We start from the raw sequence: 12,772 nt of genomic DNA, 5'->3' as shown, positions 1-12,772 counted from the left end.
ATTCCCGAAATAAATTACATGGACAATAACAATGAGATGAAAATCGACATATTATATGTCCCTTCGCATGGGTGATTCTCCAATTTCTCCTTTTACCAACCTAGGGTGTCTTAAGTCATGAAGAATCGGCACTTGACACCATCCAAGATCAATACACTTGCTAATGAGCCATACAAACAACCATTTATTATACTGCACTACTTCGCATTACCGTGTATCTTATCAAGGAGGGTTCATTAGAGATATTCACACCCACTTTATACATTCAATATTTCAATAGTACACCACTATTGTTGATAATTATATAGTACACACACAATTCATATAATCGATACTACTCAACTATTGTAACATCATATGAATTGCAAAACAAACAAAGAGATTACCTCTTATTCATGTCGTATATATTAAATAGACATGAAAAGACGAGCACTTAATGTTACACCATATTAAGATTTAAACCACTCATTAAACATGCTCAATGTCTAAAATAAATGTCTAATGATCCAAGATATAAATTATTCATACAAGACAACACTACCGTGTTTAAAATGAGTGCATAGCCATGTTATAAATTATAAATAACGACTATCGTGATCATATCATAATCGGTATCTTTATCATCCATATATCAACAATGGCCAAATAACAAGACATGAATCATGGATATTAAAACCAAATATCCACAAACCAAATAGTATAACCACTATTGTCGTTAACAATGTCATCAAAACGAGATGACCATATGCATATATCCATGACTGACAAAGAAAAAAACATCTTCATCTTCATTTAACCCATTATCATGAAAACAATTGTACTTGTCTCATTACGATGAACACAAATTATTCCATTTATTATGATGACAATTGAAATTTAATTTCCAAAAAATAATACTAGTATCATGGCAATTAAAATATCATCAAAAGAATCATGTAGATATGCCAAAATTCCATGATAATAAACGCTATTAACAAGTCCTGCTATCTTTATCCATTGTCATTAAACAAATAACAGAACAAACACCAAGAATGCACTCACTATCTCTTGATATATTAGCATCATTTTCTTTATGGTAAAAGTCGGTAAAAAACAAACATCACATAAGAGACCCATAATCATGATCAATCTTGAACACGAGTCAAGTCACTCGTTTTAGAGACATTGTACCATAACAACTTCCATAAGAATAATATAAAATTATTCATTATCCAATATTCATCATTATCAATATAATACAAATGTATATGAAACAATATACATTAAATTCTTTGGTAATGATACTGCATATGTTACCAAGCATCAACCAACATCAAACTAAAACTATATTAAAATATAGACATTTTAAAAACTAATCAATGCATATAAAGATATTTTGGGCTTTAAACAGGCATCATAAGATGTTAATCTATGTCTAAAAACCATGATGCAAAATTTGTAATAATGCATCTAAAGACAATGATACTGTATTCTTCTATATTTACGAAGAAACATGGCATCAAAATTAAAAAAAAAAAAAAAAAACTTCATTGCATGCTCATGATGTAAACATAATTAATTCAACACCATGATTCTGTAATCCATAGTTAACTGTTGATGTGCAAAACACCATGTGTAACAACATGGCAGACATAAAAATTCAAGTTCAAGCATTAAATTTGCATATCTATGATTTACACAAATACCTGACAAATTAAAATCATCAAACTTAGAGTGAAGTCAAAGATACTTATCTCTTTTGATTTCCCTTGTTGATCTTATCAATACACATAAGTATTTCTCGATCGTAGTCTCTCAGAACATGCATACAACAATCAACAACGGACACGCATGTCTTTAAAACGTACCAAAATTCAGACTTGGACACCGTCTCGCGTATCGATATAATTATTATCACAAAGTGTAAATACTCTTAAGAATCTTCATTGTCATTTCCTTAACATTCGCCATCTTAACATATTTCAAAATTGTTCTATTAGATTGTTGGGAAATTGCACACGAACTGAAAAGACAATAATGAAAACCGCACCGAATCGCTATGCTTTCCTAATAGAACAATTCGACCCTTACTTTAGTGCCTGGGTTGTATCGAACTTTCTATTGAGATAAGACGGTTGCCCTCTGTATTCGGCACAGAATACAGAGATATAATTAAGAAGTATTTTGTGTAGATCGTTATAATTTCTTAGATGCAAAAGATGGATTGGTTTCTTGTCACTTTTCCATCTTATTCCCTGGCTATATATATAAGCAAGATAGGGAAATAGGGGAATGAATATCCGAACAATTGCAACTGTTGGATTTCCAAAATAATTGATGCGTGAATTTAATTTCCGCACCCTCCTCATAGTTATTCGAACGAAAACTATACCGTAATTCCGTAAATAATTATGCAAGTGTACACTCCGTACTTCCCGAACTTGCATTATATTATTTAGAAATTACCCATCTATGAAACAACCTTAATTACGCCAAAATGAACCGGTAATTACTCTTAAATCACCAACAATTTATACCTAACAAAGCAAAAATCTCCCTCTCGAGTCTATTAATCCTCGATTCATACTGAACACAGAGAGCCAGAAACGGGTTGTCATCATTACTAACAGCTAGCTGACCGCTAACAGGAATATCGGCCTGATTCGTGGGTTCATCTTCAGCTAGCAGGGAGCCTGATGCTTTCACCTCCGTATTCACATGGTGCTCAACAACATTATGTTCCTCGTTTTGGTCTCTAACATTGACCTCACAGTTTTTGGAACCCGCTTCTGGTCTAACTTTCCCAACTTCATTCGCTAAATTCTGATGTTTTGCAGGAAAATCTGAACCTGCAGCTTCCTCACATGGGGTTTTCAGTTCGGTTTCTGCTAATTTGCTGCATAAAATGTTGATCACATTTTCCTCCACTTCATTGTGAGAGCTACTGTGATCTGAATTATTACTACACTCACCCATACTATGATCGCTAAATCGGACCTCATCCACCTCGTCTTCCTCTGTACTCGGGTCTTCTTGTGAGTTACTACGGATGTCATTACCGATTTGAAACACATTTCGAGGAGAAAACTTATCACTAGGTAATAATTTTTCAATAGGATTTTCCCTGACACACCCACCTGTATCTGTCATAACCTCATCTTCCTCTGCACTCGTGTCTTCCTGTGAGATTGACGCTACCTTCATATCGAACACGCAAGTCATCCTGGTGTGATTACAAACTTGCAGGGCATTTCCAGAAGATGACTCCTCCCTAGGTGGCGATTTTTCCATTTGATTTTCCCTAGCATCAAATTTGGATATTTTCTTAGATCTCTTCCTAGGCCGCTTCTTCCTTTTACATCCAACTCGCACCTCTTCTTCTGAATGTGACCCTGCCCTCCACCAGTCAAAGTACCGACGTGTAACATCTCCTTCGTGCAATCGAGGAGGAATGTGTAACTTCAAACCTCTGAGATTCTTCTTATACCCAAGCCACCCAAGTTTGCAACTAGCCTTGGATCTATCAATGGACTCTGGAATGTCTTGATCAAACCCGAATTGGAGAGCCACTCTATGAGGGTTATACTCCTCAACACAGTTTAATCCAAACAATTGACCAACTAACAAACACCTCGAGAATAACTTCCAATCCTCGTGGGAAGCCGCATCCACCCACTTTCCTGCATTGACATAAAATCTAGGTAACGGCCAATTGGCAACCGACATGGTATATGGGCGCCATCTAAAGGTCTGTCTAGACGAGTCTAGACACATCCCAATACCATCAATGTTGTGATATAATTTCCTTGCATGACTTACCCAACGCGCCAGCCTAGTCTCTCCACAATTAATCATCCTAGGAACTGGTCCTAGTGACGGAAACCTCTCACAAGCCCAAACCTGAACAAGGTGCAATGGTGATGTCAACTTCAAGCCATGACAACTTTCACGAACCAAAATCTTACTTTTCAACAAGGTCAAGTCCCCATAAACGGAAGCCAAAACCGCTGGGCCAAACGCAAGTTTAGCCCCACAACTTATCCTGGCCGCCATTGCAAAAACAGCCGGAGTAATAACCATGTGTGTCCTAGATGGAAAAACATGGCGCGAGAGCCAAAGACATAGAAAACCAGCATGTTCCATCTTAGGATCACCACATCCTTTAAAATACTCTTGCCACCTTAAATGAGACACATAACTGTCAACTTCCATAAATGTCTTATTTATTTTAATCAACTCATTCTCAACAAATTCTTCATCTTTCCCAAAAGAAGACTTGCTCAAAACCGAAATCCCCAAAGGCGAAAAACCACCCAACACATAAACATCCTCTAATGTAACAGTAGCCTCACCCCATGGAAAAACAAATGTGTTCGTCTCAGGACACCACCTTTCAACCAAGCTAAAAATGAGATCTCTGACTTTGTCAATGTGGTAAGTGGAACCCTTGATAGCATCAAAGATCCCGGCTTTTCGCCACACCGACTCATGGGTTTCCTCCAATTTCTCCACCCATGTTTTCCATCCTTCAAGAGGAGTTGAGCAGCAAAGATACCTCAGCTTGGGTTTCGACGAGGATGAAAAAGATTGAATCTTTGGAAGTTTTGGTGGTAATGAATTCGGGTTTAAAGAGGGTTTCAGGAAAAAAGCAGTTCTTTTAGTTGGGTTTTTGATAATTTTAGTAGCAGTAGGATCAACCATGAATTCTACCCTTTCCTCTGTAATGCTACCTTCAGAAGATTTTTCTTTTGCCATTTTTCTGATCAAATGAATTAGGGTTTAAACAAAGTCACAACAATGTTCAGAAAATCAGAAATCGACTCGAATCGACATCAATGTTCATCAAACTCAAATGCAACACAACAAACATGATCCAATTCACCCAAATCACATACATAAAATACATATAAACTTCAAAATATCGAAATTCTGTGTTACAGTACTTTAGATGAGATTAATCTTACTGAATTAAGTAGTAATTACTAAAGGAATGCTGAAATGTTGAGCTTCAGTTAGATTGAAATGCTGGCATACCTGAGAAATGTAGCTAAGGAGTCCATAAATCAGCAACTTACCTTACAAAGTTTGATTATTGGGAAGCTAAGAGTTGTAATTAAAGACAACTAAGCTTAATTTTAGGAATCGTTTGGTTCAAGAAGTTACCGATTTATTGTTATGAGGTCGGAATGCATTTAAAATGGAACTATGGGGAAATGAGTGAGAAATTTTGGGAAATTAGGGTATGAGATTTTATGAGGTTGGAATGCATTTAAAATTCGTTATTACATGAAGTATCTAACCACATTCCGAAACAATTCGAAACAATTCAGCTTCTTTATTTTCAATTGTCATAATATTTGCTGAGATTGAACTCATTGAAGTGACTTGATTGAGCAAAGTTGAATTTCTTTTGGTTTTTTTGTCAAATACAGGCTTCAAATTTTTTTTTTTCCAAACACCACCATTAAAAAAAAAAGTTTGTGAAACACAACCTTTAATAAAAATTTTTTTGTTAAACACGACATTTTGGCTAGAGCTTGAACATTTGCAATGGGGTGACTTTCAGTCGATGTTTGGGATAGCAAACGAGGTCAGTTTGAGGTGTTTTTAGACTCGTTGGAATGGTGGGAGTATAAGCTTTCTAGGCATTATCAATACGGCGGTGATAGGTGACCTTATGTGGGGTCTATTGGTGTGTAAAGTAAGGTTGGTCAAGTAGTGAATTGGAGGTAAAAACAAATAAAAAAAAACACAAATTCACTCCTTGACCAGTCTTACTTTACACACCAATAAACCCCACATAAAACCACTTATCACCACCGTATTGGTAACCCCTGGAAAGCTTGTACTACCACCTTTCCAAAAAGTCTAAGAACACCTCAAATCGAACTCATTTACTACCTCAAATATCGATTTAAAGTCACCCTATTGCAAGTGGTTAAACTCTTGCCAAAATGTCGTCTTTTACAAAAAAGAAATTTATTAAAGGTTGTGTTTTACAAACTTGTTTTTTAAAGGTGGTGTTTGGAAAAAAAAGTTTTTTAAAGGTTGTGTTTGACAAAAAACCCCTTTTTTTGTAAGACTACTCACTGAGCTCAATTATTGGTGATGGGTTCGCTAACTTAAGTCGGTTTTAAGTCCCAATGGTACTATTACTATGATAATAAAAATGAGGCATGACTCGATATTATAATGACTTTTGTGGTTTAAAGATTTTAAAATTTTCTTTATTTAAATTTAAAGGTGCTTTTCAATCTAAAAAACGATTGAACTTTTAACCGAACCCGACTTTATTGGGCTGAAAAATAACTCATCGTAGATTCGTAGATGAGCAAATCTAAAGCCACCCTTTTCAAAGGCGACACAAGATGATAAATTTCAAATTTTGGACACAACCCTTGTCCAAAAGAACCCAAAATCATAGGAAACGTGTTATGCTCAAGGCTAGAGCTATGCGCTGGTCTGGGTCAGTGCGAGCTGAGCCAAGCCAAGGGGTGGGCCGAGTTGAGTGCTAGCAGTCTAGGCAGGACACTAAATGAGGATCAAGCTGGGTCGGCCAGTTTTGTCTAGCACGAGTCCGACCCACCAAGTAGCAGGCTTGGCTAGGCCTTTATTATTTTTTTATTAGTGTTTGGACCGGGCCAGATTGAGAAGTGCAGAACTAGCCTGGCCCGAGGACGACACTGGATTGGACTGGGCTGACTAGTGTTGGTCGGGCTGCTAGAAATCGGCCCACGAGGTCGGGCTGTATTGACTCATTATGTGCACAACTCTACTCGAGGCGACAACTTTAGGTGTTATGTGCCTCATTTTATTCACTTGGTTATTCTTGAGACCAATATATCCGTTTTAAGATGAAAAAACACTTTAATTTTAATGCGTTTTTGTCTGATCTATCCTATTTGGCCCATTTAATTTTTTTTAGACGGATATATATGCTTTAAACAAGAATTTGTGTTTTTATGACTATTACAAATCAAAATGTATTAAGCAAACAAAATCAAAATGTATTAAGCCAACAAAACTAACAATTGACTTATAAATCAATTGATTTATAAATCTATCACTTGCACATGAGTAAAAAATACTATAAACAAAAATGATAATTATTGACTGATACACCTTAAAATGAGAAATTTTTATGATGCACCTTAAGTTTAGCTTCTTTTTTTTAACTTTTAAGTTGACTAATACAGAGTAGAAATATTAACAATTTTCCAAATATAATTAAATAAATTCTAATTAATTAGAATATATGGAAAAGAAAAACGCTTCTCATTTCCGATTTACAATTTTTTTAAATAAAAATTGGTTCTCATCAAAGCCCAAATTCTCATTAAGACAAGTACAACTATATTTGTCTTAACTTAAAAAGTTACAAATATGATAGACAACAATAAAATGTCTAGAAACTAGCAAAACGAGTGTCTTATTTATCCAAATTGATGATATTTGACCCGTTTTATTTAAGAGTATCAACCAAAATTTGTGTTAGAGAATACAGGTGCCCATTTTCTAAAGTGTCCTGAAAAACCTGAAACCTGAAACCTGCAACCTTACAACAACAGCAGCAACCCAACAACAACAACAACAACAACAGAAAATGGTGGAAGAAGAATTCTCAAAAACTAGCATTATAGAGGAAAGAGTAGAGTTGATGGTTGATCCTGCAACTTGTGAAGTTATCCAAAACCCAACTGAAAGAACAGGTTATTTTCTAAAACCCTCTTTAAATCTCAATGCATTACCACCTAAACTTCCAAAGATTCAATCTTTTTCATCCTCGTCGAACCCGAATGTTGTCTTTCTTTCCCATTCAACCCCTCGTGAAGGATGGAAAACATGGGTACAGAATTTGGAGGAAACCCATGAACCGGTGTGGCGAAAAGCCGGTATCTTTGATGCTATTAAGGGTTCTACTTACCACATTGCTAAATCTACTGACCTTATTTATAGCTTGGTTAAAAAATGGTGTCCTGATACTAACACCTTTGTTTTTCCATGGGGTGAAACTACTGTTACTTTAGAGGATGTATTTATCTTGGGTGGTTTTTCTCCTTTGGGTGTCTCGGTTTCGAGTAGTAGCTCTTCTGTGGAGGAAAATGTGGAAGGAGTTGAGAATGAGTTGATCAAGTTATATGGAAAATTAAAGAATAAAGACAATCATATTTCTCAGTTAAGGTGGCAAGAGCATTTAATGGGATGTGGAACTCAAATAGAGTATGCTGGTTTTCTAACACTTTGGCTTACTCGCCATGTTTTCCCAAGTAAGAATAACTGGCGTATTTGGCAAAAGGTTTTCGCAATGGCTTCTATGATTAGTTGCGGGGCTAAACTCGCTTTTGGTCCTGTTATTTTAGCTTCTATTAGAAGATAAGAGTTGTGTTTTATTGATTGAATCAATCGTGTGTTTTACAAGGCAAAGCACATCACTATTTATACAAACTATAAGCCTAGCTATTTACGGAAAAGAATCAATACAATATGTAAAATATAATATATACGGAAGGCAAATATTTCGTTACCGAAATATTGCTATTTACTGATCTTGCGGGATTGAGGAGCTTGGGTGTGTTCACATGAGCAACGGCTCTATTATCCCCCCTCAAGTTGGTGCGTGGAGATTCGAAACGCCCAACTTGGATAAAAGATCATGAAATTGAGCGCGGCCGAGTGCTTTTGTGAAAATATCCGCTAGTTGGTTCTTGGTATGTATGTAGCTGACTGTAAGAGTACCCTTTTGAATCTCATCGCGGACGAAATGACAATCAATTTCTATGTGTTTAGTCCGTTCGTGAAAGACCGGATTGCGTGCTATGTTGAGAGCGGATTGATTGTCACACAAAAGTTTGATAGGTTGCTTGTGCAGGACACCAAGAAAGCTAAGGAGGCCTTTGAGCCATTTGAGTTCACAAGTAGTGTATGCCATAGCTCGGTATTCGGACTCCGTAGAGGAGCGTGATACCGTATTCTGCTTTTTCGTTTTCCAAGAAATGGGGGAGGACCCGAGTAGGACGAGATAAGCAGATAGAGATCGTCGGGTCGCAGGGCATGTCCCATAATTGGCGTCACAATAGGCTAAAAGAGAAAGATCGCTGTCAGCCCGAAGTATGATGCCTTGACCAGGAGCGTTTTTAATATATCGTACAACTTGAAGTGCTGCGTCCCAGTGTTCTGTAGATGGGGTTTGCATAAATTGAGCCAGTGTGTGCACGGAATAAATGAGTTCTGGGCGAGTAATGGTGAGGTAGACAAGGCGACCCACAAGACGGCGATATGATTGTGGATCCTTTAGGGGCGGTGCTTTGCTTGTGGCTAAGGTGTGATTTGGTTCCATGGGAATTGACTTGGGTTTCGAGCCAAGGAGCCCAGTTTCCTTGAGGATATCAAGGGCATATTTGCGTTGCGAGACGAATATCCCGGTTTTGCTTCTAGCAATTTCAAGCCCAAGAAAGTACTTTAAAGTTCCAAGGTCCTTCATGTGGAAGCAATCACATAAGTATGATTTAAATTTCGTGATCATTGCGGAATCGCTACCACAAATGACAAGGTCATCAACATAGATTAGCACATGAACTTCTTTGCCAGGCGCGGTGATAGAAAATAGAGAATGATCATATGGGCATTGTTTGAAACCAAACTTCGTAAGAGCGGAAGCAAGTTTATCATACCAGCAGCGAGGGGCTTGTTTTAGGCCGTATAAAGATTTGCGTAGCCTGCATACCCGCCCGTCTGTGGTCGAAAGAAAACCAGGAGGAGGTTTCATGTATACCTCTTCTTGAAGATCGCCATGAAGAAAGGCATTGTGAACGTCCATTTGGTGTAGTTCCCAATGCTTAGCCGCGGCAATAGCTAAGAGTGTGCGGACTGTGACGACTTTAACGGTAGGAGCAAAGGTTTCGGTGTAGTCAACCCCTTCGACTTGACGATTGCCCATGACCACGAGGCGGGCTTTGTATCGTTCGATAGTTCCGTCGGCATTGTATTTTATTTTGTATACCCATTTCGAGCCGATGGCCTTTTTGTTAGGAGGTAATGTTTCAAGTGTCCAAGTGTTATTGTGCTCGAGTGCCTCTACTTCCCGTTTCATGGCTTCTTGCCATTTAGCATCCTGCATAGCTTCGTAAAAGGAGTTTGGCTCGTGATTTTTGGTCACGGCCGTCAAGAAAACTTGGTGGTTAGTTGAAAAAATGTTACTACTAACATAATTGTGAATGGGAAATCGAGTACCTGAGGATGTTGGTGATGCGAGGAGAGCGTTGGACGAGGGACGAGGTTTCGAAACAATAAAGTCTTTAAGATTGGAATTTGGTAGTTTGATACGCTGTCCACGACCCAGTGTGGTGATGTCGGGTATAGAAGTGGCAACAGACGGAGTGGTGGAGTCGGGTTGTGAAGTGGGGGTAGGTTGTCCGGAGTTGGTGGTCGTGGGTGTGGACGAAGGCGTGTCGGCCGAGGACTGTGTCTCGGCAGCAGCTTCGGTGGGTGGAAGGAGGAGTACTTGATCAATTGGGCTTAAGTCGTCATTAAAAACCGAGGAGGGAGGTGTGTCAGTGTCAGTGTCGTGGATAGCAATAGTTTGATAAGGAAAATTTTCTTCGACAAAAACCACATCGCGAGACTCAAAATACGAACCCGTGTCAAGGTCATAAAGACGCCACCCCTTTTTGCCATATGGATACCCAATAAAAAGGCATTTCCGACTCTTAGGTGCAAATTTATCATGAGAGCGATTAATTGTCTTGGCATAGGCGAGACACCCGAAGATGCGCATATTCTCCATGGGTGGGGGTTTATTAAATAAGAGCTCGTATGGGGTTTTACCGTTCAAAATTTTCGAGGGAGTGCGATTAATTAAATAGACTGCCGTTAAAACACATTCTCCCCAAAAGAAGATAGGAAGATAAGCTTGAAAAAGGAGTGCGCGAGCTACATTTAAAATATGTCGGTGTTTCCTTTCGACGCGTCCATTTTGTTGTGGTGTGTCGACATTGGATGTTTGAAAGAGGACTCCGTTTTCATCAAAAAAGGATTTAAGACATGAGAATTCCGTGCCATTGTCGGTGCGTAAACACTTAATTTTCTTGTTAAATTGTCGTTCAACCATAGCGAAAAAATTTAATAATTTTTGACGCGCTTCGCTTTTGTGTCGTAAAAGATAGACCCAAGTTGATCTTGAAAAATCATCAACAATTGTTAAAAAATAACGTGAACCACAAGACCCGTTTTCAGAATAAGGACCCCACAAATCACAATGAATGAGATCAAAAATTGAAGCAGCATTGTTCGAACTTAAATAAAAAGGTTCACGAGCTTGCTTGGCTCGTAGACAAATATCGCAAGTTTTGCTTAAAAAAATAGAAGTTTGAGTTTTATTATTATGCAAAATATGAATAAAACGAGTAATGTCGGTAGAAGGGTGCCCCAACCTTCGGTGCCATAATTCCGTCGAGTCGACTGTTCCCACCATAAAGACTTTGGGTGTAAAATTTCGGACATCCTTCAAAAAATAAAGTCCCCCGCGCTGCTCACCCGCACCAATCACCATCCTCGAGGAACGGTCCTGGATTAAGCATAAATTGCGAGAAAATTGAATAGTTAGCGAGTCATCAAGTAATAAGCTAGAGACAGAAATAAGATGGCATTGGAGATGAGCCGCGTATAACACATCTTTTAAAATGAGACGGTCGGATAAAATTATATCACCACACTTAGTGGCTATGGTACGATCCCCATTGGGGAGTCCGACAGATAAAGGGGCAATGTTTCGAGTATTAGAAAAATGCGACAAACATCCCGACATATGATGGGATGCGCCGGTATCAATAATCCAAGAAGAGATAGGAATGTTACCATTGAGTCGGTCAGTTTTGTTTGATTTATGGGACTGCCATAACTGAATGAGTTCCGCGCGTTCAGTTGCATTCATATTGGCGAAATCGAGACCATCCAAATCAGTGGTATTGGAGGAGGATGGTGCACTTTGGGAATTAACCTGAGTCATGTGAGCACGAGCCCCTTGGGAGTTGTGACGGTTGTTGCGCCCACGGGTATCCGGGATGACCACCATCTGACTCGGGTCATTAGGGTCGGGTCCAACTTGTATCCTATCCCGAGGCCTAGTTCCCCACCAATCCGGAAAATTTCCGGTGACCCGAAAGCAAGAAGTGAAGCCATGTCCAGGTCTCTTACACGCAATACAGGTGGGTTTCGGTTTCGGGGGAGGGTCTGTGTTCTCTGCCTTATTCCCGTGAGTCTGATTCCCGCCCCCGAAATGAATCGACCCGGGTTGAACTCGAGCAGCATAAATCATGGGGTCGGGACGGGGTTCAGAAGGTATAGTTTCTAAAGAATTACGCATGCCGTCTTCTTGAAGAAGACGGCTATAAATCTGGTTCAAATTCGGCAGAGGGTCAGTCCCAAGAATATGGGACCGTAGAGTAGCATAGCGAGAGTCGAGGCCCATAAGGAAGGAACGTACCCGTTTTTTGTCGCGGTGACGGCCAAGTAGTGTGAGCAGATTGCAGGAGCAGGGATTACAGGAGCATGAGGGAAAGCCATCATTAGCAATGAGATCGTCCCATAGCTTCTTCATCCGCCCATAATACGTCATTACCGACTTTGTTGGTCCCTGTTTACAGGTGTTAATATCACTTTCTAATTTAAAAATATAAGCATCGTTTACCATGGTAAAGCGGTGTTTGATGTCGGCCCAAAGCAAAGTAGCATTGTCCTGCAGGGATATCGAGGTGCGAAGGTCTGGATCAATGGTGTTGAATATCCAGGCCGACAC

At 39.0% G+C, this 12,772-nt stretch overlaps 2 protein-coding genes across 3 annotated transcripts; one reads left to right on the top strand and one right to left on the bottom strand.

Annotated features, from left to right (window-relative positions):
• Positions 1-2,477: 2,477 nt before the first annotated feature.
• On the bottom strand, positions 2,478-5,322 carry LOC141646881 (uncharacterized). Of its 2 annotated transcripts, none has more exons than XM_074454864.1 (2): positions 5,014-5,322; positions 2,478-4,738 (listed from the first exon to the last, which is right to left on the bottom strand). In XM_074454864.1, exons 1-2 carry the CDS (start codon positions 5,037-5,039, stop codon positions 2,500-2,502), a joined length of 2,265 nt encoding a protein of 754 aa, XP_074310965.1. In that variant the 5' UTR covers positions 5,040-5,322; the 3' UTR covers positions 2,478-2,499. The 2 variants fall into 2 exon arrangements, with proteins under 2 accessions (XP_074310965.1, XP_074310966.1); XM_074454865.1 differs by having other exon boundaries at positions 5,055-5,322.
• A 2,260-nt stretch (positions 5,323-7,582) lies between these two features.
• On the top strand, positions 7,583-8,356 carry LOC141646540 (uncharacterized). The gene has a single exon (XM_074454411.1). The coding sequence runs from the start codon at positions 7,583-7,585 to the stop codon at positions 8,354-8,356; it is 774 nt and encodes a 257-aa protein (XP_074310512.1).
• Positions 8,357-12,772: the final 4,416 nt, after the last annotated feature.

This window comes from Silene latifolia, chromosome 3 (genome assembly GCF_048544455.1).
Source record: "Silene latifolia isolate original U9 population chromosome 3, ASM4854445v1, whole genome shotgun sequence".
In the NCBI taxonomy this organism is placed as follows: Eukaryota; Viridiplantae; Streptophyta; class Magnoliopsida; order Caryophyllales; family Caryophyllaceae; genus Silene; species Silene latifolia.
The sequence above is the reverse complement of the archived record's forward strand: the minus strand, read 5'-3'. Positions and strand labels throughout refer to the sequence as shown.

Bases quoted from the DNA above. Each gene is read 5' to 3' on its own strand.
- LOC141646540 (XM_074454411.1), top strand. From the start codon at position 7,583: ATGGTGGAAGAAGAATTCTCAAAAACTAGCATTATAGAGGAAAGAGTA.
- LOC141646881 (XM_074454864.1), bottom strand. From the start codon at position 5,039: ATGGACTCCTTAGCTACATTTCTCAG. The intron at 4,739-5,013 runs GTATGCCAGCAT...TCATTTGATCAG, and splicing joins TCCTTAGCTACATTTCTCAG to AAAAATGGCAAAAGAAAAAT.